Source organism: Malaclemys terrapin, chromosome 5, assembly GCF_027887155.1.
Source record: "Malaclemys terrapin pileata isolate rMalTer1 chromosome 5, rMalTer1.hap1, whole genome shotgun sequence".
Lineage (NCBI taxonomy): Eukaryota > Metazoa > Chordata > Testudines > Emydidae > Malaclemys > Malaclemys terrapin.
The window spans coordinates 2,485,198-2,511,738 of NC_071509.1; the positions used below are offsets into that span (position 1 = coordinate 2,485,198).

The 26,541-nt window shown below is 52.7% G+C and overlaps 1 protein-coding gene across 1 annotated transcript; it reads left to right on the top strand.

Annotated features, from left to right (window-relative positions):
* The first annotated feature begins 2,911 nt into the window (after positions 1-2,911).
* Positions 2,912-24,292, top strand: CD207 (CD207 molecule). The gene is made up of 7 exons (XM_054030331.1): positions 2,912-3,039; positions 8,495-8,611; positions 15,794-15,901; positions 17,944-18,042; positions 18,817-18,968; positions 19,834-19,952; positions 20,850-24,292. Exons 1-7 carry the CDS (start codon positions 2,979-2,981, stop codon positions 20,998-21,000), a joined length of 807 nt encoding a protein of 268 aa, XP_053886306.1. The 5' UTR covers positions 2,912-2,978; the 3' UTR covers positions 21,001-24,292.
* Positions 24,293-26,541: the final 2,249 nt, after the last annotated feature.

Consider the following 26,541-nt stretch of genomic DNA (forward strand, 5'->3'; position numbering starts at 1 on the left):
TTGTTAGGCTCCTCCACAGGCTTTAACTTGACCTGGTAACAACTCATGTGAAAACTACACATGGCCTTGTCTTCATTAGGATTTTACCTCAAGTTCGTTAACTCAAGTTCTAGGTCCAGCGTTGTTCAACATTTTCAGTAATGACCTAGTATTACCTGGGGTTCTTTCAACCCAAAGCTCTTGGTAACGTTTACTCCGTGCGAGGTGGTGTCAGGAAATAAATCAGGGGAGACACGGCTGTCCGACCGATAGATGGCCGGCACAAGCAGGATAACACAAAGAGTCCCACTACCTCAAACTTTTCCCCCTTATTTATAATACAATGACATGTCCCTTAAAGAAAACTTGTTAAGCAAGCAGTTTCAATGGTCCAGCAAGAGGCTTCCTTCTGATTATTGATGAACCAGGTGTGGGTTTTTCCCAGAGTTTGCAGCCTTGAGACCCTGTCAGACACATTCCTGAAGGCACATCCTGCTCTTCTAAAATGCATGCATCAGCAACTTCAACACAATTCTTATCAGGAAGGACACGGGGTCAAGCTGCCCTTTCAGTGGCACCCAAAACCCCTTCCCCTCCTTCCTTGGTTAACTAAGGCTGCTACATGACCACTTTACGGGCTGCTGACTTGGCTGCTTTTAGCAATAAGCCATAGTAAAAAGAACAGGAGTACTTGTGGCACCTTAGAGACTAACTAAGGTGCCACAAGTACTCCTGTTCTTTTTGCGGATACAGACTAACACGGCTGCTACTCTGAAACAAGCCATAGTAGTTTACTGGTTTGCCAAAATCTCCCCGTACACTGGGTGTCGGTATGGAGAGCAAACTGATCAAGTTTGCAGATGACACAAGGCTAGGAGGGAAGGGTTGCAACACTTTGGAGGATAAGCTAGAATTCAGAGCGATCTTGATACATTGGAGAACTGGGCTACAGACAACAACCTGAAATTCAACACAGACAAATGGAAGGTGCTACACCTAGGGAAGAACAACCAAACACACAAATACAGAATGACGGGGGGTGGGGGAAGTGGCTTGGCAGCAGCACTGCTGAGAAGGATCTGGGAGTTGTGGTGGATTAAGCTTTGATTCCACACGTGCCCCCTCTCGTCCCATGTTACCGCCGGAGCAGTGAGCAGGTTCTGTCTCTTTGGACAGCAGATCTCCCACCTGTGGATGGTCACACATAGGAAAATATGCAGATCTGGACAGTCGTGGATGCCCGTAGGATAGGGCCGGCCTTCGGGACGGGCAATGTGGGCGGCTGCCCAGGGTGCCACAGTCGGGGAAGGGGGCATGGTCTGTAGGCAAGGAACAGACGCAGGCCGGGCTCCACACTGCCCCCAGCCTGCCCCTCACCGTGCTGCAGCTGGCTGACGCTGGAGGCCCCACAACACAAGTGGGCCCCGGACACAGAGCAGGACTGCCATGGCTGGGGCGGAGCTGGGGGCAGCCCAGGAGGGGAGAGGGCACAGGCTGGGCACAGGGGGCTGCAACAATGTGAATAGTGGGGAGCTGAGAGCCACTGAACCGAGCTGTAACCCTGTATGTGATTGAAACCGCTTCCAGCCAGGGGGTACGGCAGCCCCCCTAGATCCAGCACCTATGGCCACGCACTGCCAACAGAGCACTGTCTTCCTCTTCCCTCACGCCCCCTTCCCCCATCGAACTGCCTCTCCCCTCCACTTCCTCACCCTCCTTCCCCATCCCAACCAACCACCTCACCCCTCCCTCTCCTTCCCCCTCCAACTGCCCCCTCCCACCCCCAGCTGCCCCCTCCGACCGCCTCTCCCCACCACCCCCTTCCTTCCTCCCCTCCTTCCCGCCTTTCATCAACTCACCTCCCTGCCTCTCCCCCAGGGTTCCCAAGAGGGAGGGGATGCAGGGCTCTCGGAGGAGAAGAACAGGGGACGCTGGCTGGGGGGGAGGTTAGGAGCAGGAATAAGGGGGCAGCCGGCCAGCCCCATGGGAGCTCAAGTCACCTCTGACTGACCTGCTTGTTTTGGGGTGGTTGGGCTTGTTTTTAAAGGCAGAGTCGCATATTTATTTCGTGAGACGTGGCAACTTTGGTTGGCTTTTACCCGTCTGCCTTGAGGTGAAAGGCTCTGTAGGCCTTTCCCAAAGCCCTGATCCATCCTGATCCCCCTCATAGTTCCTCAGAATGGTAAATAGAGGGGGGAAACTGAGGCACAGAGGGGTGAGGTAACTTGCCCACGGACTCCCAGTGAGTCAGGTGCAGAGCAAGGAATAGGAACCGGGAGTCCCTATGGCCAGGGCTTGTCAGGGACCGGAGCAGCGGGGACAGCTGCTGGCCGGCTCTCTGAATCACTTCACTGCTACACAACCTATAAGGCCATCTGCTCTTCCTGGGACCTGCCGGAGGAGCCACACCACTGGCTGGCTGCTGGCTCCCCAGCCTGCTTCGAAGCCTGGCACCAGCTGAGATCAGCGGCTGCTCAATGTGTATCTTGCTCCCTGCAGCTGTGCTTCCTCTTCACCCAGTCCCTGCTCCGGCCGGCGCCCAGGCCCTTCTCCTGCTCTGCTCCAGGCCCTGCTCCCCTTCGGCTTCAGACGTCTGGTTTGAAGCCCAGCCCTGCCCCTGCCTCACTACACTGCTTGGCCCCCACTTCTGGCTTGGGCTTCTGTCTCTCTGGTACTGATCCCGGGCTCCACCTCTGGCTGAGGACTCTGCTGTACCCCCCACCCTGGCTCTGGCATTTGGCTTCTGACCCTGGGCCCATTTCCTGGATGCTGCCCATGCTGGACCCAGCTCTAGCCCATTGGCTGAACTCTCGCTTCCACCACTGGGGCTGACCGCACATGGCCCCGCTGGTGACAGGGTGGCTCTCACCACCAGGCATCAGTTCCCATTTCTATTTCTGGGCCAGGGCAGCTGTCAGACAGAGGCTCTAACCCAGCAGGCTGCTGAAAGGACTCACAGGCCAGTGATCAGGGGCTCGGCTCAGCGCGAAGGCAGGAGAATGGCGAGGGACAATATCTATGAGAACATGGAGATGACGGAAGCTGCTCCCCAGCCCAAAGGTAAGCACAAGTGGCTGCACCGGACCCTGGACTCCCACTGGCCTTTCCTTGGCTTTGCGGTCTCTGCAGAGCGTTCTGGGCAGCGATCGCTTGCTCCACTGACCACGTCATAAGAACATAAGAACGGCCGTACCGGGTCAGACCAAAGGTCCATCTAGCCCAATATCCTGTCTACTGACTGATTGTAATCTATCTCCCCTTGTAAGTATTCTCACACTTGTTATCAAACGGTCTGTACTGGGCTATCTTGATTATCACTTCAAAAGTTTTTTTTTTCTCTTACTTAATTGGTCTCTCAGAGTTGGTAAGACAACTCCCACCGGTTTATGCTCTCTGTATGTGTGTATATATATCTCCTCAATATTTATTCCACTCTGTATGCATCCGAAGAAGTGGGCTGTAGTCCACGAAAGCTTATGCTCTAATAAATTTGTTAGTCTCTAAGGTGCCACAAGTACTCCTGTTCTTTTTGCGGATACAGACGAACACGGCTGCTACTCTGAAACTTTTCCTTATCCACTTTCTCCACATCACTCATGATTTTATAGACCTCTATCATATCCCCCCTTAGGGCTTGTCTATACTTACCGCGCTGGTTCGGCGGCAGGCAATCGAACTTCTGGGTTCGATTTATCGCGTCTAGTCTGGACGCGATAAATCGAACTCAGAAGTGCTCCCCGTCGACTCCGGTAATCCTGCTCGCCGCGAGGAGTACGCGGAGTCGACGGGGGAGCCTGCCTGCCGCGTCTGGACGGCGGTAAGTTCGAACTAAGGTATGTCGACTTCAGCTACGTTATTCACGTAGCTGAAGTTGCGTACCTTAGTTCGATTTGGGGGTTTAGTGTAGACCAAGCCTTAGTCTCCTCTTTTCCAAGCTGAAGAGTCCTAGCCTCTTTAATCTCTCATTTTGTTGCCAAATCACTTAGTTTTGGGAGATCTTTTTGAAGTTTGACACAGTCTGCTTTGGACTTAACTATCTTGAGCAGTTTAGTATCATCTGCAAACTTTGCCACCTCACTGTTTACCCCTTTCTCCAGATCATTTATAAATAAGTTGAATAGGATCGGTCAGAGGACTGACCCTTGGGGAACACCACTAGTTACCCCTCTCCATTCTGAGATTTACCATTAATTCCTACCCTTTGTTCCCTGTCTTTTAACCAGTTCTCAATCCATGAAAGGACCTTCCCTCTTATCCCATGGCAGCTTAATTTACTTAAGAGCCTTTGGTAAGGGACCTTGTGAAAGGCTTTCTGGAAATCTAAGTACACTATGTCCACTGGATCCCCCTTGTCCACATGTTTGTTGACCCCTTCAAAGAATTCTAATAGATTAGTAAGACACGATTTCCCTTACAGAAACCATGTTGATTATTGCTCAACAGTTTATGTTTTTCTATGTGTTGGACAATTTTATTCTTAACTATAGTTTCGACTAATTTGCCCAGTACAGACGTTAGACTTACCGGTCTGTAATTGCCGGGATCACCTCTAGAGCCCTTTTTAAATATTGGCATTACATTAGCTAACTTCCAGTCATTGGGTACAGAAGCCGATTTAAAGGACAGGTTACAAACCTTAGTTAACAGTTCCGCAACTTCACATTTGAGTTCTTTCAGAACTCTTGGGCAAATGCCATCTGGTCCCGGTGACTTGTTAATGTTAAGTTTATCAATTAATTCTAAAACCTCCTCTCGTGACACTTCAATCCATGACAGTTCCTCAGATTTGTCACCTACAAAAGCCGGCTCAGGTTTGGGAATCTCCCTAACATCCTCAGCCGTGAAGACTGAAGCAAAGAACCATTTAGTTTCTCCGCAATGACTTTATCGTCTTTAAGCGCTCCTTTTGTATCTCGATCATCAAGGGGCCCCACTGGTTGTTTAGCAGGCTTCCTGCTTCTGATGTACTTAAAAAACATTTTATTATTACCTTTGGAGTTTTTGGCTATCCGTTCTTCAAACTCCTCTTTGGCTTTTCTTATTACATTCTTGCACTTAATTTGGCAGCGTTTATGCTCCTTTCTATTTGCCTCACTAGGATTTGACTTCCACTTTTTAAAGGAAGTCTTTTTATCTCTCACTGTTTTGTCCCTAGAGCTCAGCCTTGTGCTGGCTAGACAGCCCCACGGGCAGTGGGCGAGGGTGCTCGGTCAGTGCTTCCCAGTGCATTCTCTCCCCTGCCAGTCCCCAAGGGAGATGGGCACACGGGGGAGAGATGGGAGTCCCTGCACAGCATCCCAGCCTCCTGCTGGCCAGCGCAGTGCCATGGGCTGGCCATAAAAGCCATCCAGGCTCCCACTCCCCAGCTCACTGCCACCATCAACCTCTCCCAGGAGGAGATCACCAGGGTCGAATCCTCACAGCCCCTATCTCTGGGGACCAGCTCCCTCTCATCCCCCTGTTTCACAGTGACACCTCCTTTCCTTACCCTCTGCCCCTTCCCGGCCCGAGCACATGCTTCTAACCGTGAGTAGGGGCAGGGAGATGTTAGCTGTGTTAGCAGAGAAGGTTTATCCCTAAGGCTTGGGGAGTGCGGGAGGGAACCTGTTCCTCCAAGAACAAGGAGCAAATGGAGCTTGAAGTTCTGGGATAAGGACCAGGCTGTTTTCCTAAATCTTCCAGCACAAGGGGCCCCTGTCAGTGCTTTGGCTGGGTGACTGGGCAACAAAATGGCAGATGAAATTCAATGTTGATAAAGGCAAAGTGATGCACATTGGAAAACGTAATCCCAACTATACCTATAACATGATGGGATCTGAATTAGCTGTTTCCACTCAAGAGAGGGATCTTGGAGTCATTGTGGAGAGTTCTCTGAAAACATCCACTCAATGTGCAGCAGCGTCAAAAAAGCAAACAGAATGTTGGGAATCATTAAGAAAGGGACCAATAATAAGAGAGAAAATATCACATTGCCTCTATATAAATCCATGGTACACCCACACCTTGAATACTGTGGGCAGATGTGGTTGTCCCATCTCAAAAAAGATCTATTGGAATTGGAAAAGGTACAGAAAAGGGCAACACAAATGATTAGGGGTATGGAATGGCTGCCATATGAGGAGAGATTAATAAGACTGGGACTTTTCAGCTAGGAAAAGAAACAACTAAGGTGGGATATGACTGAAATCTATAAAGTCATGACTAGTGTGTAGAAGGTAAATAAGGAAGTGTTATTTACTCCTTCTAATAACACAAGAACTAGGAGTCACCAAATGAAATGAATAGGCAGCAGGTTTAAAACAATCGAAAGGAAGTATTTCTTCACAAAATGCACAGTCAACCTGTGGAACTCCTTGTCAGAGGATGTTGTGAACGCCAAGACTATAACAGAGTTAAAAAAATACCTAGAAAAGTTCATGGAGGATAGGTCCATCATTGGCTGTTAGTCAGGATGGACAGGGATGGTGTCCCTAGCCTCTGTTTGCCAGAAGCTGGGAATGGGCAACGGGGGATGGATCACTTGATGATTCCCTGTTCTGTTCATTCCCTCTGGGGCACCTGGCACTGCCCACTGTCGGCAGACAAGACTCTGGGCTAGGGGGACCTTTGGTCTGGCCCAGTCTGGTCATTCTCACGTTTGGTTGTGCAGGTGTCAGCTGAACAAGGACCTCATCTGGGGATTTGTTTATGCCCTTTGGTTTCAGTGCAATCCAGATGCCGTGTGGCAGCTGTTCTGGTTTCGAACACATGAAAGACGCCCAGGAAGGGTCTGGAGACAGGCAGGGAGACGGGGCTGACGGAAGTGGAGGGTGCAGGTGAGGATGTGAGGTTCAGTAGGCAGCTGCAGCTACGCACCGAGCTCAGCTAGGCTCTCTGCAGCGACAAAGGAAAAGCTGGATATGAGTCAGCTGTGTGCCCTTGTTGCCAAGAAGGCTAACGGCATTTTGGGCTGTATAAGTAGGGGCATTGCCAGCACATCGAGGAACATGATCGTTCCCCTTTATTCGACATTGGTGAGGCCTCATCTAGAATACTGTGTCCAGTTTTGGGCCCCACACTACAAGAAGGATGTGGAAAAATTGGAAAGAGTCCAGTGGAGGGCAACAAAAATGATTAGGGGTCTGGAGCACATGACTTATGAGGAGAGGCTGAAGGAACTGGGATTGTTTAGTCTCCAGAAGAGAAGAATGAGGGGGGATTTGATAGCTGCTTTCAACTACCTGAAGGGGGGTTCTAAAGAGGATGGATCTAGACTGTTCTCAGTGGTGGCAGATGACCGAACAAGGAGCAATGGTCTCAAGTTGCAGTGGGGGAGGTCTAGGTTGGATATTAGGAAACACTATTTCACTAGGAGGGTGGTGAAACACTGGAATTGGTTACCTAGAGAAGTGGTGGAATCTCCATCCTTAGAGTTTTTAAGGTCAGGCTTGACAAAGCCCTGGCTGGGATGATTATTTGGGGATTGGTCCTGCTTTGAGCAGGGGGTTGGACTAGATACCTCCTGAGGTCCCTTCCAACCCGATATTCTATGATTCAATGAAAACACAAGGAAAAATGTAGCGTGCTCTCAGTGACAGAGAACCTCCTCCCAGAATCTGTTTCAGCAAAGGCTGAGAACTGTAAACTCAGTACATTAGTGAGAGGCAGCTTCCCCTTTGGTTAGCGTGTGAGAAGCCACTTCTGCAATGTAAGGGGATTATCTGGGCATCTGAATGTTGTCTGCTGGTTCCAGGAACCACCTCTCATGGGGGAGTGGTGCTAGCTAATGTCTGAGGCCCAGATCAGACAGGGAAGGGGTGCGGCAGACTGAGACTTTCAGGGAGAGGAGAATCTGACAGTCTTGGGTCTCCAAGCAGCTGCCGTTCACCTTGGGGAGACCAAATCCAGACCACACAGAGCACACTTATTTCTCACTACACATAGATCCTGGCTCGAATGCAGCTCTAGTCTTCTCCCTTTAATGTGCAGGGGAGACACAGTCTTCTGGCTTTGCCCTGTGAGTCGCCCCTTGGCTGCCTTGCAGTGAGGAGCCCAGCATCCTGGGGATGGGTTATTAGACAGGGATGCTGGAGAAAGGCCCTTCTGGGCCCACTGCTGCTGTCAGCCCCACTTTTCTCCTGCAAAGAATCATTTCCCCTCAATGCACTGGCTCGTTGTTTTCATATTTCATAAGTTGGTTCAGGTTCCTTTTCTCATTTAAAAATACTCCTTTGGGCACGAACTTCACAAGCCCTAAACGTCCCTCTCAAGAAATGCTTAGGCAGGGGGAAAATCCTGCTCCCAGATCTCTCTCACAGGACACCTGCCTGGCACTAGAGCCACTCCTGATTTAGGGAGGGTCGCTTTTCACATTGGAGTTCAGGTCGGCCTTATTTGGCCTGATTCCGCTGTTGCTGTTAACCACAGTCAGGGAATAGGAGGCTGAGCAGGTATTGCATTTGGGGGATGGAGTTTCCTCGGTCAGTGGCATTTGAGCTGTAACTTTCCATGGATACGTTTCTTCTTCTCCTTCAAGGAAATCCTCCCAAGACATCGGTCCCTTGGCGGCCCAGGGCGGGGGGCATCGTCACTGCTGTCCTTCTCCTCCTGAGTCTGGCCCTGGCCACGTCCCTCCTGGCTGTGACGCTTCTGTGTAAGTTCAACTGCAGCTCCAAGCCCAACGTTTGCCAACTTCCTTACAGGCCAGCTGGGTTGAATGGGGGGGGGGCACCCCCCACATTTCAGCAGAATATCGACCGTGTTTCCAGTCTGTCCCACCAAATAAATCTCCTACTCTAGGGAGTTCGAATGGAGTTGTAAGATCTTGCCCTGCTGGTTTGATACTAGCACAAACTTTCTAAGTCTAACGATGGTCCAGCACTGGCACAGGTCACCTAGGGAGGCTGTGGAATCGCCATCACTGAAGGTTTTTAAGGACAGGTTAGACAACCACTGTGACGCAGTAGGGAGCAGGGTGGATTGACCTGGGAATGTCGTTTAGTTTTGCTGGAACTGTCTGCATGGGGGATGGAAGAGCAGGGGATGACTTTAGGTGAGGGACAGTACCTGAGTCTGTAGCCTGAGCCAGGAAGGGGGTGGGGCGAGTTGACACCTTGGCCCAGGAAACTGGACAAAGGGAAAGAGCCTGCTGGAGGAGTTTTATTTTTGTTTCGGTTTGGGCTGGCTGGGAAGAGGCAGGGAACCGAAGTCTTGGGTCTAAGATCCTTGCTCCCCAGAGGGACCTGGCTGAGGGGTCCTGGTTGTACCTACAAGCCCTGCTTGGCACTGTGTTCCTGTTGTCTAATAAACCTTCTGTTTTACTGGCTGGCTGAGAGTCACGGTGAATCACAGAAAGTGGGGGGTGCAGGGCCCTGACTCCCCCACACTCCGTGACAATTGGTGGTAGCCGTGGGATCTACTGCACCCCGTGGACAGCACTTCCTGCAGTAAGTGACTGGGGAGCAGTAAAACCAACAGGGATTGACGGGGACCAGGCGTGCTGAATCGTCAGCAAGGGATGGTTTCAGGGAGCAATTAAACCCCAGGAGTGTGTAACCAGCAAGAAGGACTGTTGCAGTTCCAGGGTCCCCCAGGGGATTACAGTGAGCGGTTCCAGGGGTGGAGGAGTCTGCCGCTCGACCCTGGCAGAGAGGTGATGACCTCGAGAAGGGCTGGCACACTAGGGGTCTCCCTGGAAACTGTGGGGAGCGGTGAGAACCCAGGCCTGTGAGTGGCCAGCAGGAAGATGTATGCCAAGCACCTTAGGAGTGACCTGGTGGAGCTGTGCAAGCAGGGGGGCTGCACAGTGGGAGGTTCACCAAAGAACAGCTCATTGCCCAGCTGGAGGAGGGAGATCGCTCGAATGAACTGATCCCTGTCTCTGAGGGAAGCAGCCTGGCAGATGCAGCGCAGGCCCCAGTGTCTGTCCCAGCTGGGAGTGGTCAGCCGACTGCTGAGGGCTTCCCGAGACCCCTCCTTCCTATACCTAGGGGAAGGGTGGGGAGGAGCCCAGTGAATACTGAGGGCACCGTGACCCGCCCCCCCGGCCAGCAGGGGATCCTCCCGGCGAAGCTCGCTGGCCAGCAAGGGATCCTCCCGGCAATGCTCGGCATCCGTGGAATGGAAGTGGCTGAAATGGGAGACAGAGCTAAAACTGAGAGACCTGGAGGAGAAAGAAAGACAGAGGCAGTATGAAGAGAGACAGAGGCAGCATGAACTGGAGGAAAAAGAGAAACAGAGACAGCATGAACTGGTGCTGGCAAGGCTGAGGGGCAGCGAGCCCCCGGCTGCGATGAGGGAGGGGGGACCCAGGACTGCACGGAGCTTTGATAAGTGCATCCTGGCCCCACGCAAGGAGAGGGAGGACATGGATGACTTCCTGGAGGCCTTTGAGACGGCCTGCGAGCTGCACCGGGTTGATCCCGCGGACAGACTCCGGGTCCTTACCCCCTTACTGGACCCCAAAGCCGTGGCATTGTACCACCAACTGGAAGGGGCGGAGAAAGGGGACTACGAACTATTCAAAAAGGCCCTGCTACGTGAATTTGGGCTGACTCCTGAGATGTACCGGGAAAGGTTCCGGAGTCAGCACAAAACCCCTGAGGTCTCATATCTGCAACTACATGGAGGGATACGCCAGCAAGTGGGCAGATGGGGCCCAGACGAAGGAGGACCTGGTTAAACTGATCATCCTAGAGCAACTGTATGAGCGGTGCCCATCCGACCTGAGGCTGTGATTGAGGGACAAAAAAACAGAGAACCCGCGACATGCAGGGCGGCTGGCCGATGAGTTTGTGAAGAGCTGGTCAAGGGGTGGCAGGGAGGAGTCCCAAAGGAACAGGCCCGCCGCGATGCAGAGAGAGAGTCACCCTGGGACCTCCCAAAGGGGGAATATGGAGAACCCCCTCCCAAGCGGAACACCCAGCATCAGGCCAACCAACCGGCTCAAGAGGACGCATGGGACATGGGCTGCTATTACTGTGGCCAGAGAGGCCACATACGGTCCCAGTGCCCCAAACTCAAGGACAGACTGAGCAGACCGAACCCACACCAGGTTAACTGAGTAAGGACCCAGCCGTACGAGGTGCAGGCTTCCCAGGCAAGGGGAGCTGGCAGCTTATCAACTTCTCAGGAGAGAGAAGAGCCCCAGGCCAGCTCCTCTGGGGGGTTGGATGCCCTGGACTCAAAGTTCTCCGTTTACGGGGTGGGCGCGGGGCTGTCCCTGCAGAGCGAGTGCCTTGTTCCCCTGGAGGTGGATGGGAGGAAGGTCGATGGATACTGGTATACGGGTGCTGAGATGACGCTGGTCCGGCCCGAGGTGCTAGCTCCAGATCGGGTGATGCCCAACACCTACCTGACCCTGATGGGGGTGGGCAGGACCCCATTCAAGGTGCCCGTGGCGAGGGTACATATGAAATGGGGGGCCAAGGAGGGCCCCAAGGAAGTGGGGGTGCACCACCATTTGCCCACTGAGGCGTTAATGGGGGGGGACCTGGAGGACTGGCCAAACAACCCCCAGGGTGTCCTGGTCGTGACCTGTAGCCAGAGCTGGTGAAGGGCACTACGCCCTGACCTCAGGGAGGGTACCTTGCCCGAGGCGCAGGGCCCTACCCCGGAGAGGAGGGAATGCCCAGGGACATGGCTCAGTGAGGCTGCGGCTTCCGACCCAGCTGGCGAGAGGGAGCCGGTCCCTGTCCCTGTCCCAGCTGCTGAGTTCCAGGCCAAGTTGCAGAAAGATCCCTCCTTGCAGAAGATAAGGGACATGGCCGACCTCAGTGCGGTACAGACCATGGGGAGAGGTTCCCAGGAGAGGTTCTTGTGGGAGAAGGGGTTCCTATACCGAGAATGGGCTCCCCCAGGGAAAATGGAGTCATGGGGGAGCAGGAGGCAGCTGGTGGTCCCCGAGAAGTTTCGCAGCAAGCTACTGTACCTGGCCCATGACATCCCTCTCGCAGGGCACCAGGGAATCCAGCGCACCAGGCAGAGGCTTCTACAGAACTTTTACTGCCCTGGGTTCTTTACTAATGTCCAACAGTACTGCTGATCCTGTGACCCCTGTCAGAGGGTGGGGAAGGCCCGGGACCAGGGGAAAGTGGCTTTGAGACCTTTGCCCATCATAGAGGAGCCTTTCCAGAAGGTGGCTATGGACATAGTGGGACCGCTCAGTAAGACGACCCGGTCAGGGAAGAAATACATTTTGGTGGTGGTAGATTTCCCCAACCGCTACCCTGAGGCAGTGCTCTTAGCTTCCATGGAAGCAGACACTGTGGCGGATGCGCTGCTGACCATTTTCAGCCGAGTGGGGTTCCCCAGGGAAGTCTTGACCGACCAAGGGTCCAACTTCATGTCGGCCCTGCTCCAGTGCTTGTGGGAGAAATGTGGGGATCTGGCACACCTGGGCCTCAGCATACCACCCCCAATCCAACGGGCTGGTGGAGAGGTTCAACAGAACGCTAAAGATGATGCTGAAAAGCTTTATAAACCAGCACCCGCTGGGACAAGTACTTACCTCACCTGCTGTTCGCATACAGGGAGGTACCCCAGGAGTCTACCAGGTTTTCGCCTTTCCAACTGTTATACGGCAGGTGGGTAAGGGGGTCCCTAGACCTGATGAGAGATGAATGGGAGGGGAAGGCCACTCCTGATGGAGAGTCGGTGATGGAGTATGTCCTGACCTTCCGAGAAAGACTGCCTGAGCTCATGGGCCCGGCCAGGGAGAAACTGGTCAAAGCCCAGAGGAAGGAGAAAGTCTGGTTTGACAGCACGGCACGGGCCCGCGCCTTCGCCGCTGGGGATCAGGTGATGGTCCTCATCCCCGTGAGGAAAAACAAACTCCAGGCTGCCTGGGAAGGTCCCTTCAGGGTTGTCAAACAGCTAAACAAGGTAAACTATGCGGTGGAGCTGTCGAACCGGGCCCACCACCGCCGGGTGTACCATGTCAATATGATGAAGCCATATTATGACAGGGGGAATGTGGTGTTGGCCGTGTGTGGACATTGGGAGGAACAGGAAGATGACTCTTTAGTAGATCTATTCCCTGGGACAAGAGCTGGTTCCCCCCCTGGAAACAATTCCCCTCTCTGATCGGCTGACCCCTGCCCAGCAAGCTGAGATCAGAGGGGTGCTGCATCTGTACCGACAGCTGTTTTCCAACCAGCCTGAATGAACTAATTTGACTGTCCACCAGGTGGAGACAGGATCCTCCTATCAGATGCCCCCCCTTCCGCATCACAGGGAAAACTGTTCAGGACATGGAAAGAGAGGTCAGGGAGATGCTGACTTTGGGGGTGATCCAGCCGTCTTCCAGCCCTTGGGCCTCGCCGGTGGTGCTGGTCCTCAAAAAGGACGGGTCGATCCGGTTCTGTGTGGACTATCGGAAGCTCAATGCCATCACTGTAGCCGATGCCTACCCCCTGCCCAGGCCTGATGAGCTCCTAGACAAGCTGGGAGGCACTCGGTATCTTACCACCATGGATCTTACAAAGGGCTACTGGGAAGTGCCACTGGATGCAGATGCCAGGCTGAAATCAGCCTTCATCACCCCTCTGGGACTCTATGAGTTCCTGACCCTGCCCTTCGGCCTCAAGGGAGCGCCGGCCACCTTCCAACGACTGGTGGATCAGCTACTGAGGGGGATGGAGAGTTTTGCCGTGGCGTATATTGATGACATCTGTGTCTTTAACCAGACCTGGGAGGACCGCGTGTCCCAGGTTAGACAAGTGCTGGACCGACTCCAGAAGGCTGGGCTGACCGTAAAACCGGAGAAGTGCAAGGTGGGGATGGCTGAGGTATCCTACCTAGGCCACCGGGTGGGGAGCAGCTGCCTAAAGCCGGAACCAGCCAAAGTGGAGGTGATCAGAGACTGGCCCGCACCACAAACCAAAAAGCAGGTCCAAGCCTCTATTGGGATGGCAGGGTACTATCGGAGGTTCGTGCCCCACTTTAGCGCCATAACCGCCCCCATCAATGAACTATGCAAGAAGGGGAAGCCAGACAAGGTGGTCTGGATCGAGGAGTGCCCGGAGGCTCTCCGGGCGCTGAAGGAGGCTCTGGTCAGTGGCCCAGTTCTGGCAAACCCAGACCTTGACAAGCCCTTTATGATGTTCACCGATGCCTCAGACACGGGACTGGGGGTGGTGTTAATGCAGGAGTATGAAAAGGGGGAGAGACACCCCATCGTGTACCCGAGCAAGAAGTTGCTACCCCGGGAGCAGAACTACGCGGCCATCGAGAAGGAACGCCTGGCCCTGGTGTGGGCCTTTAAGAAACTAGAGCCATCTCTCTTTGGGCGACACTTCACCGTGCACACCGACCACTCTCTCCTGACCTGGCTGCACCAGATGAAAGGAGCCAACGCCAAGCTCCTGAGGTGGAGCCTGCTCCTGCAGGATTATGACATGGACGTGGTCCATGTGAAGGGAAGAGACAACCTGATAGTGGATGCGTTGTCCCGGAGACGGGGCCCTGAACTTCCCCAGGTCACTGGGCAGAGTGACCCCGCTCAGTTCAGTCTCGAAGGGGGGAGAGATGTGACGCAGTCGGGAACGGGGTGGATTGACCTGGGAATGTCGTTTAGTTTTGCTGGAACTGTCTGCATGGGGGATGGGAGAGCAGGGGATGACTTTAGGTGAGGGACAGTACCTGAGTCTGTAACCTGAGCCAGGAAGGGGGTGGGGGGAGTCAACACCTTGGCCCAGGAAACTGGACAAAGGGAAAGAGCCGGCTGGAGGAGGGTTTTTTTGGTTTCAGTTTGGGCTGGCTGGGAAGAGGCAGGGAACCCAAGTATGGGGTCTAAGATCCTTGGCCCCCAGAGGGACCTGGCTGAGGGGTCCTGGTTGTACCTACAAGACCTGCTTGGCACTGTGTTCCTGTTGTCTAATAAACCTTCTGTTTTACTGGCTGGCTGAGAGTCACGGTGAATCACAGGAAGTGGGGAGGTGCAGGGCCCTGACTCCCCCACACTCCGTGACACCCGCCTGTCAGGGATGGTCTGGGTGAACTTCATCCTGCCTGAGCATCACCTCAGTGACTTCAGATCACACGTGGCAGCCCCACATGCTCAACCTGCGCTCTGAGGGTCACGCTGGGTCCTTTCCTGACCACCTATCACCAGCGTGAGCCTCAGCCCCAGGTCTCCTCATGGCACAATGGAAATGCCCTACGGAGAGACCGGATGGCCCAGTGGTTCGGGCGCTTGTCTGGGAGCTCAGGCTGCTGGGTTTAATTCCCTGCTCTGCCAAACAGTCCCTGCCCTGGGGCCAGCAAACAGAGCTGAAAACAGGGAGTTGGAGTGGAGAGCTCTTGGAGGAGAGGGGAGACAAGCCCCTGTTCCTTAGGGGCAGTGAGTGGCACAGACGACTGGTGCCTCCCCATGCTGGGGGGGCCACAATCTAAAGGGTAGGACATGTGAACGCCCCACGTGTCTCCTCTGCCCAGTAACCCCTGCGCCCAGCCCAGCGCCACCATGCACTCCCCACCCCACCAGAGTTACCTGCGGGGGGCTCTGTCCTTCTCCCGTGTCGCCTCCCTCCTCCCCCAGCACATTCGGCCTCTCTCCCTGGCAGCCGGGCCCGGGCGGGGAGCAGGAGGGAGCCATGTCTCATGCGGCTGAAGCCAGTCGCGCCAGGTCACTGCTCGGTGACATACACCAGGAGAGAGCCCCGAACGGGGCCTTGGCTTTGCCTGTGTCCCTCCTCGGGAGGGAAGCTGTCCCAGATTAAAATAAAAGAAGTCACAGAGAACAGGCTCGCACTCGGAGCATATTCCTTCTCCGGGCCTGGCTGGTCTCCAGCCGCAGTTCAGTTTGGTCGCTGACCTGCAGACATGTGATTTCTAGATCTCCGGGCACAGAGCAAGCTGCAAGCGGTTGAAGAAGCGGTGCAGAAGCTCCAAGTCTTTCTGCAGCCTGACAACGCCTCGGACGCCTCAGCAAAGGGATCGGACAGTAAGTCGCAGGACGAGGGTCTTAGGCATCAGGGTCGGCTCCCCTCCCTTGGCCTGGAAGCTGAGCGCTCTCCGGCCTATAGGGATGGCGGGTGCCTGGCATCCACCTACTCCCCTCCATAGATGTCCCTGCCAGGTGGTCCCGGCCCCCGTCTAATGAGCTGCTGCTCTGCCCATTCCTCTGCCAACGGAGGCTCTGTTCCCAGGGACGGGCGGCTGCTCCAGGTTCCCTCCTAGCTCCCTTCCTGGCAGTGGCAGGCTGGCTGCATCCGCCCCACGCTCCTAAGCAGGGTGACTAGTGGTCACATCTTCTGTCCTTTCCCTGTTGCTCCCTTCGCTCCAGAGTTTTCACCATGGCCCTGTATTGTCAGGATTGCATTCGCGGGACAGACGGATGCAGCTCATGAGACACACAGGGCCGAGTTCAGACCCTGGTGTAAGCAGGACGTCAGTGAGCTGCACTCGTGGGTCTCAATTCCCCCCAGTCCCTGAGCCCCTCCTATGCAGCTCCAATAATTTGGGTAACAGCCACAGTCCCATTGCTGGAGGCAGAGCGCCCCCTTGTGGCCACGTCTCACAACGCTCTGTCTGTCTGGCCCAGGGCTGCACATACAAACCGGTCCATGGATCAGGTTATTCAGCGTCCAATCAGAAGATGGGCCTGAACTAAACCCCTGCACAGAACATGCTGGAAAGCTGGGCTGTTCAAAATCCCGGCCTGGAGCCCAGGGCCATGGCTCGGGTCTAGGGATGTTCATAGACTCATAGACTCTAAGGTCAGAAGGGACCATTATGATCATCTAGTCTGACCTCCCGCATGATGCAGGCCACAAAAGCTGACCCACCCACTCCTGGAAGAATTCTCTCCCTTGACTCAGCTGTTGAAGTCCCCAGATCATGATTTAAAGACTTCAAATCGCTGAGAATCCTCCAGCAAGCGACCCCTGCCCCATGCTGCGGAGGAAGGCGAAAAACCTCCAGGGCCTCTGCCAATCTACCCTGGAGGAAAATTACTTCCCGACCCCAAATATGGCGATCAGCTGAACCCCGAGCATGCGGGCAAGATTCTCTAGCCAGACCCTCTGGAAAAAGTTCTCTGTAGTAACTTTTAATATCCCATCATTGACCATTGTTACTAATTACCAGCGATGGCACGTTATTGACCTATTGACTAAAATCACGTTATCCCATCAAACCATCCCCTCCATAAACTTATCAAGCTTAATCTTAAAGCCAGAGAGGTCTTTCGCCCCCACTGTTTTCCTCGGAAGGCTGTTCCAAAACTTCACCCCTCTGATGGTTAGAAACCTTCGTCTAATTTCAAGCCTAAACTTCCCGACGGCCAGTTTATATCCATTCGTTCTCGTGTCCACATTAGTACTGAGCTGAAATAATTCCTCTCCCGCCCTGGTATTTATCCCTCTGATATATTTAAAGAGAGCAATCATATCCCCCCTCAGCCTTCTTTTGGTTAAGGTAAATAAACCGAGCTCCTCGAGTCTCCTTTCATATGACAGATTTTCCATTCCTTGGATCATCCTTGTGGCCCTTCTCTGTACCCGTTCCAGCTTGATTTCATCCTTTTTAAACATGGAAGACCAGAACTGCACACAGTACTCCAAATGCGGTCTCACCAGTGTCTTGTATAACAGAACCAGCACCTTCTTGCAGCCCCAGCTCTGCCCCATGCTGCAGGTGACCCACTCACAGCTCACAAGGTGGGAGCGATTGGGAAGAGGAGGCTGGGGAGATTGGGGGGACAGGGCTAGAATTCAGGACAGCTGGGGTCACTTCCCAGCTCCACTGCAAACTTCCTGTGTGATCTTGGGCACATCTCCCTGCACCTTAGTTCCCCAGCAGGAAAATCATCCTTTATTTCTCCCACCTAGAGTCGATTTTGACTGTGAGCTGTTGAGAGCAGGGACTGTCCCCTCCTGTCCGTACAGCGCCTGGCACAGAGGGGCCTGCAGGTGCTGCTCTACCACACGTGCTGATAATCAAGTGTTCTGCATCTCCACTGAAGTCGCTGTGACTTTCTTCTAGGTCTGCAGCTACTGGATGAAGCGCAGGCAGGAGTCCGGATGCTGAAAGACCAGCTGGGTAATGTCAGTGCAGCACGAGGAGCAGTGCAAGGTCACTGCAGTAAGTACTAGCTGCAGTGCTGGCTGGTGCCGTTTCTCCTGCTGCTGAGGATAAACGGAGGATTTCAGGCTCCAAGGCTGACAGCACAGCGCCTTTCACCAGCACCGAGTTCTCTTCCATTAAAAATCACCGGTGGCTGCACCTGGGCCCAGACCGTGGTGATCTGTGTGGAGTTAAATTACACCCTGGGCCTCGTTAGCCTAATGGGAGCACCCAGCTACCAGCTCTTCTTAGATGCTCCAAACCCGTCAGCTCACAGGCAAAAAGTGATACTGGCATTTCAGCGTATGGGGAGTTTCTTTCAGACCCATCACTGAGCCAGTGCCCCCGGCAGGGTGTTGCGGAAGGTGCCAAAGTGCAAAAGACCCAAGATCTTCACCACTTAAGGTCACTGAAAATTGTTGATACTGAACTGGGAGATTTTCCACCTGGGGGAGCTACATTCCCCCTCCTTAATTCCCCCTGCCAGCTCAGGTGAACAGTGAGTCTCACCATTCCCATTACAGCCGTGCTGCTCTGCACTGGGACCAGCACCCATGCTCCAGCCCAGATGCAGCTGCATTTCGGTGCTGGGGGAGTGACCCCGTGGTGTCTGCTTTCTGCAGTGCTCTTTGGGATCCATCATGTGCCCAGAGAACGATGCTGGAGAATCAAAAGTTTCCTGGGCTTGGGGCAGCTGAAGGGCAGGGGAAATGCAGCAGTAGAAACCCTGAGCTCCCTGCACGTGTCCCTGTGACTTTAGCCCGGGCATCTCACCTCAGTCTCTGCTCCTAGGTGACGTGCTGACAAAGCTCCCCAGGGGCTGGAGGTTTTACGGTGGGAACTTCTATTACTTTTCACAAGAAAGGAAGTCGTGGGACGAGGCCGAGCGGTTCTGTATGTCTCAGGACTCGCACCTGACCTCTGTCTCCTCCCAGGCAGAGCAGGTGAGTGCAGGAAGCTCCGAGGGGCTTGGACAATGGGTCAGTGCCTTGTTTCATACCAGAAGGTGGTGGAAGGTGGCAGCTGAGGTTGGAAACCATCGGAGAGGATGGAACGTGACTCAGGGGATTCACCCATCAGTTTAAAAGCAGAGATGGGCAGACGAACAGTGCCAGGATCTGGACTTCCCAGAGTCTGCAATGTCGGGGGAAGGGGATTTGGGATCAGGCTCATTTCTGATTTTCCCGACTTCCAATGAAGCATTTCCTCCAAACCCAATGACCTTTCCCAGGGACGACCCGCTTTGATCCCTCTCCCCAGGCCTGAGCTCCTGCTGGACAATCTAGAAGCCTGTATCTGGAAGGCTTGTGTGCAACGGGCCATGCACCTCTCAGAGAATCCTCTCTCCCCACATGCCCACTGTAGCCCTCACCCCAGGCCTCTGGGGCACTTTCGGAGGAGGAAAATCCCACCCTCCGGCAGGGCTAGACTTTGCACCCAGTTCTCTGCTCCAAGCTTTGCCTCCTCCAAGGGCAGGGTGCTGGTGTGATCTCTGAGGTGCCCGTCAGTCAGCAGCAGCCCAGCGCTGAGGGGCTGTGGGGGGAGTGTTCTGAGACAGGTCGCTGCTGGTAGCCCCAGGCAGATACAGATGCAGACACAGACACAGAGATGCTCCAGGACTCCCTCAGGGTCTCCCAGCTAGTCACTGTCAGCGTTGGGGGCAGGACACGTCTCCCGCTGCCCATTGCCCTGCTCACACCACCAGACGCCCTTTCCTCTCCCCCCAAATCTGTCCAGCCCAGGCTGCTGGGGCTGCATCCTGCAGCCTCTCTTGGGTGACCTGGACATGCTGCAAACTGTGTTGTGCAGGAGTTTCTCTCCAGGGAGATCCAGGGAGAAGGTCACTGGATTGGACTCACCGACCGGGGGACAGAAGGCAGCTGGCGCTGGGTGGATGGCACAGAATACAGAGCAGACGCAAGCAGGGGGTGAGTAAAGCTTGAGAGAAGTGATTATTCATTACACGTTTGGTCACAAGCTCTTTCGGGCAGTGTCTGTACGGCCCCTTGTGTCTATGCAGCACCCGGCACAGCAGGCCCGATCCTGATGGAGGCCCCCGGGCGCTGCCACAACAGCAATGAATCCTCTCAGGAATTTCTGCTAATGCCCCTTTGCTCAGAGCAGGAGCCTAAACACGGAGCGTGTGTTCAGTGCCACTGAGACCCAGGGCCAGAGCCTCCCCTGGGGTAACTCGGCATTGATTTGAATGAGCCACAGGGATTTACACCAGCTGAGGATCTGGCCCCAAGTCAACTCAGTACAGCCAGGTGAGTCTGGAGTGAGCGGCAGGTTCACACTATCCTTGGGATTGCACTGCGCTCTCCCCTCTGTCAGGCTGGGGAAGGGGAGGCTGTGGGGCCGGGGGCATGGCCGGAGCCAGCTGCAGTCAGTGCAGTGACCTCAGTGGGCTGTGGACGTGGCCCATAAGCAGGGCCATGGAGAAGTTAATGACTGACCCCCGCTGCCCTCTCTTCCCATTCCTGCGTTCCCATCTCGGGGGTGCCTGGGACGTGCTGTGCCACGTGCTTTGGTTCTGGGCACTGAGATCGGAGTTGCTGCTGTCAGCATTTGGAGCCACAGACTGACTTGGGCTCTTTGCTCGCCTGTCAGGCGCAGGGCAGTTGCTACCCCCAGCCGTCAGAAGCCCTTCGTTACCATGGCCACAAGAGCTGTAGAGAACTCTGAGGGGTGGCTGGGGGGTGGATCGATTCACCGCGTCATTGCTGGGTGTCTTGGTCCCTGCCAACAACAGAGTCCACAGAGCAGAACTGAGCTCAGGAATTGGCTGTGGTTCTCCCCTGAGACATTAACACTCTGATCTGCAGGTTCTGGAGTGAGAATGAACCAAACAATGCCAATGGTGAAGAAGACTGTGTTCATACCGAGCCAAAGAAATGGAATTTGTGGAATGATAACAACTGCATTCGGCCTTTCAGGTGGATTTGTAAGCAGGCCCATGGACTGGCTGGGCTGTGACATGCAGGTCCCAGCACCTCAAAAGCTTCCTTAATTTCCAAGCTATGGAGCATGTTTTCCAGCCACCTGCCGATGAGGAGCCCTGTGCACTGGAGGGGTTTGCATGGGATGTGCATCGCAGGGACGCTTTGTCTTGGTGTGATATTTCTGGCTGTAGCAGAGACAGCTGCCTTATGCCGCTCAGTGTGGCTGGCTCTGTAATTTCTATGTTTCCAGGTCTGTCACTGAATAAAGTTCTTGGATCATGGAGTTATTGTTGCACAATCACCCAATAAATAATGGTTTGCTTGACTTGAATTTCTAATTTTTGCATCTTTTGATCAGATGTTATGATGATATCAGAACCATATATAGATACATTTAAAACATCCAACATCTGGTAAGCAAGGTATGTTTTAAAATATGTTTGGCCCAGCGAGGAAATAAATTCAGGCTCAGCTGGGAGACCGGCTTCAACAGCTGTTCGAATTCGCCTATCCCTGCCCTGCTGTGCCACGTATCAAAACGTGTCTGTCCCTTCCAACCCAACAGGAGCAGTCCCTCCCCAATCTGGTGTTTTTCTGCATCTCAGGCTGCTCTTCCTTCAAAGACCTGTAATATTTATTTCCAAGGGCATTTAGTACTGGGAGAAAGATGACAGCCCTGAGGATTGATGTCTACAGCAAGTACCTCTGCCAATGGACCTCTACCAACACCCTCACCTCCCCCTTACTGGAGATAGGGTAGCTCCATCTCTGAGATCCACCCAGTTCTTAATCAATAAGCTACCAATAACGGTGGTTTGGGGGCACCTCTCTACGGGGACCACAAGATTCTTTTCACAGAACTTCAGAAAAGCAGACTTTGATTCCCTCAGGGAACTGATGGGCAGGATCCCTTGGGAGAATAACATGAGGGGGAAACGAGTCCAGGAGAGCTGGCTGTATTTTAAAGATCCTTATTGAGGTTGCAGGAAAAAAACATCCCGACGTGTAGAAAGAACAGTAAATATGGCAGGCGACCAGCTTGGCTTAACAGTGAAATCCTTGCTGACCTTAAACACAAAAAAGAAGCTTACAAGAAGTGGAAGATTGGACAAATGACCAGGGAGGAGTATAAAAATGCTCAGGCATACAGGAGTGAAATCAGGAAGGCCAAATCACACTTGGAGTTGCAGCTAGCAAGAGATGTTAAGAGTAACAAGAAGGGTTTCTCCAGGTATGTTTCAGAGTAGCAGCCGTGTTAGTCTGTATCCGCAAAAAGAACAGGAGTACTTGTGGCACCTCAGCAGTCTCTCGTTGGAGTCTGTTTTGGAAGTTTTGTTTTTGAACCTCTCCAGCGCATCATCAGAGATCTACAACCTATCCTGAAAGATGATCCTTTACTCTCACAGATCTTGGGAGACAGACCTGTCCTCGCTTACAGACAACCCCCCAACCTAAAGCAAATACTCACCAGCAACCACACATCACTGAACAAAACCACTGACCCAGGAACCTATCCTTGTAACAAACCCCGATGCCAACTCTGTCCACATATCTATTCAAGTGACATCATCATAGGACCTAATCAGCCAGCCATCAGGGGCTCGTTCACCTGCACATCTACCAATGTGATATATGCCATCATGTGCCAGCAATGCCCCTCTGCCATGTACATTGGCCAAACCGGACAGTCTCTCCACAAAAGAATTAATGGACACAAATCTGACATCAGGAATCATAATACTCAAAAACCAGTGGGAGAACACTTTAACCTGTCTGGTCATCCAATGACAGACCTGTGGATGGCTATCTTACAACAGAAAAACTTCAAAAACAGACTCCAACGAGAGACTGCTGAGCTGGAATTGATATACAAACTAGACACAATCAACTCAGGATTGAATAAGGACTGGGAATGGCTGAGCCATTGCAAACATTGAATCTATCTCCCCTTGTAAGTATTCTCACACTTCTTATCAAACTGTCTGTACTGGGCTATCTTGATTATCACTTCAAAAGTTTTTTTCTCTTACTTAATTGGCCTCTCAGAGTTGGTAAGACAACTCCCACCTGTTTATGCTCTCTGTATGTGTGTATATATATCTCCTCAATATTTATTCCACTCTGTATGCATCCGAAGAAGTGGGCTGTAGTCCACGAAAGCTTATGCTCTAATAAATTTGTTAGTCTCTAAGGTGCCACAAGTACTCCTGTTCTTTTTCCAGGTATGTTAGCAACAAGAAAAAAGTCAAGGAAAGTGTGGGCCCCTTACTGAATGAGGGAGGCAACCTAGTAACAGAGGATGTGGAAAAAGCTAATGTACTCAATGTTTTTTTTGCCTCTGTCTTTACGAACGAGGTCAGCTCCCAGACTGCTGCACTGGGTAGCACAATATGGGGAGAAGGAGACCAGCCCTCTGTGGAGAAAGAAGTGGTTCGGGACTATTTAGAAAAACTGGACGAGCACAAGTCCATGGGGCCGGATGTGCTGCATCCGAGGGTGCTAAAGGAGTTGGCGGATGTGACTGCAGAGCCATTGGCCATTATCTTTGAAAACTCATGGTGATCGGGGGAGGTCCCGGATGACTGGAAAAAGGCTAATGTAGTGCCCATCTTTAAAAAAGGGAAGGAGGAGGATCCGGGGAACTACAGGCCGGTCAGCCTCACCTCAGTCCCTGGAAAAATCATGGAGCAGGTCCTCAAGGAATCAGTTCTGAAGCACTAAGAGGAGAGGAAAGTGATCAGGAACAGTCAGCATGGATTCACCAAGGGCAAGTCGCACCTGACTAACCTAATTGCCTTCTATGAGGAGATAACTGACTCTGTGGATGAGGGGAAAGCAGTGGATGTGTTATTCCTTGAGTTTAGCAAAGCTTTTGATACTGTCTCCCACAGTATTCTTGCCGCCAAGTTGAAGTATGGGCTGGATGAATGGACTAGAAGGTGGATAGAAAGCTGGCTAGATCGTCGGGCTCAACAGGTAGTGATCAACGGCTCCATGTCTAGTTGGCAGCCGGTTTCAAGCGGAGTGCCCCAAGGGACAGTCTTGGGGCCGGTTTTGTTCAATATCTTCATTAATGAGCTGGAGGATGGTGTGGACTGCACTCTCAGCAAGTTTGCAGATGACACTAAACTGGGAGGAGTGGTAGATACGCTGGAGGGTAGGGGTAGGATACTGGGGGACCTAGACAAATTAGAGGATTGGGCCAAAAGAAATCTGATGAGGTTCAACAAGGACAAGTGCAGAGTCCTGCACTTAGGACGGAAGAATCCCATGCACTGTTACAGACTACGGACCGATTGGCTAGAAAGCAGTTCTGCAGAAAAGGACCTAGGGGTTACAATGGACAAGAAGCTGGATATGAGTCAACAGTGTGCCCTTGTTGCCAAGAAGGCTAACGGCATTTTGGGCTGTATAAGTAGGGGCATTGCCAGCAGATCAAGGGACGTGATCATTCCCCTCTATTTGACATTGGTGAGGCCTCATCTGGAGTAGTGTGTCCAGTTTTGGGCCCCACGCTACAAGAAGGATGTGGAAAAATTGGAAAGAGTCCAGCGGAGGGCAACAAAAATGATTAGGGGGCTGGAGCACATGACTTATGAGGAGAGGCTGAGGGAACTGGGATTGTTTAATCTGTAGAAGAGAAGAATGAGGGGGGATTTGATAGCTGTTTTCAACTACCTGAAAGGGGGTTCCAAAGAGGATGGATCTAGACTGTTCTCAGTGGTACCTGATGACAGAAAAAGGAGTAATGGTCTCAAGTTGCAGTTGGGGAGTTTTAGGTTAGATATTAGGAAAAACTTTTTCACTAGGAGGGTGGTGAAGCACTGGAATGGGTTACCTAGGGAGGTGGTGGAATCTCCTTCCTTAGAGGTTTTTAAGGTCAGGCTTGACAGAGCCCTGGCTGGGATGATTTAGTTGGGGATTGGTCCTGCTTTGAGCAGGGGGTTGGACTAGATGACCTCCTGTGGTCCCTTCCAGCCCTGAGATTCTATGATTCTATGAAGTTGATGAACAGCAACCAGCTAGCAACAACCTTCAACCATTACCAGCCAGTTACCACTTACCCAAGTCAGCCTGGCCCTGGGTGAGTCGCCCTGCTATTGGTAATGCGTGTTACGTAGATTCCAAGGCTAGAAGGGACCATTGTGATCATCTAGTCTGTCCTCCTGTATAACACCGGCCAGAGACTGTCACCCAGTGACCCATGCATCAAGCCCATAGCTTGTGGTTGAGCTACAGCACGGATTCTAAAGAGCCATCCAATCTTGATTTAAAGATGTCAAGAGATGGAGAATCCACCACATTCCTCAGTAAGTTGTTCCAATGGTTAATTGCTTCTCCGTATTCAGCATTAACTAAGCTCTGAGATGAGAGACGGGGGTCAGAGTTCTTTAAAATACTCACATAGTGAAGTAGACAGCACAGGTACCAAAAACTGCCCAATAAACAAAGAATTGCCCATTTCAGACATGTTTGAAAGGAAAAAAGTTATTCTAAATTGGGCTGACCCTCATCCCAGCTATGCAGAACCTGCCCCGAACCTGCCCCAATAGCCAGAAGGCCATTAAAAGCATCCCCAGGATTTTTGGAAGGGACAATGTCATGACACACTCCTTAAGGCTGCAACCCTCAGGCCAGGCTGCAATTAGATGGGGAAAAGAATCCTGAGCTGGGTTTATACGCTGGGGGTCGGATTCTGGTCTCTCAGACACAGGAGTAACTGAAGACAATAGAATGAGACTGGTGTGAGAACAGAACCCGGCCCTTGCTTTTCAAAGTAATAGCCCAGTGCCAAAGCCAGCACGACTGTGTCTTGACAGCAGAGTGAGTCTTCTGCATCCCTTGGAAATTCTCTCTTGAGGATGTGCTGAGAGCTGAAGCAGTAACTGCTTTCCTTCGGGACATGGGAGGGGCTAGTCAGGGCCACCCAGAGGATTCAGGGCGCCTGGGGCAAAGCAATTTCAGGGGCCCCTTCCATAAAAAAAAGTTGCAGTACTATAGAATACTATATTCTCGTGGGGGCACCTGCGGGGCCTGGAGCAAATTGCCCCACTTGTTCCCCCTCTCCCCCCGGGCAGCCCTGGGGGTAGTTTCCTTAAAGGGCCAGGAATTAGATTGGAAATTGGTTGTATTTGGAGTCGGGTGACCATATTTCCCGGATAAAAGAATGTTATTGTCTCAGTGGAGAATCAAAGCCACTTTCTGAGCTGGGTTCTGCTGCGCAGACTCTGTTGTGAGCAGGGGACCAAGATCCACAGAAACAATGTGGCAAAACATTCTGCCCCTTTATCTGCCCATTGCAGAGCTCGCTGGGATGAAATTCAATAGTGCACATGCAAGGTCATGCACTTAGGGACTAACAACAACATTAATCCCCATCTTCTCCAATTTGACTCATAATTCCCCATGTGGAACTGTATCAAATGCCACTGAAATCCAGATAGATGAGATCTGCTGCATTGCCTTTGTCTGAAAAAATCAGTTATCTCAAAAAAAGAGATCAGGTTGGTTTGGCACGATCTACCTTTTGTAAAATCATGTTGTATTTTATCCCAGTTAGTGTTTACCTCTATGT

Bases quoted from the DNA above. Each gene is read 5' to 3' on its own strand.
- CD207 (XM_054030331.1), top strand. From the start codon at position 2,979: ATGGCGAGGGACAATATCTATGAGAACATGGAGATGACGGAAGCTGCT. The intron at 8,612-15,793 runs GTAAGTTCAACT...TGTGATTTCTAG, and splicing joins CCTGGCTGTGACGCTTCTGT to ATCTCCGGGCACAGAGCAAG. The intron at 19,953-20,849 runs GTGAGTAAAGCT...TCTGATCTGCAG, and splicing joins AGAGCAGACGCAAGCAGGGG to GTTCTGGAGTGAGAATGAAC.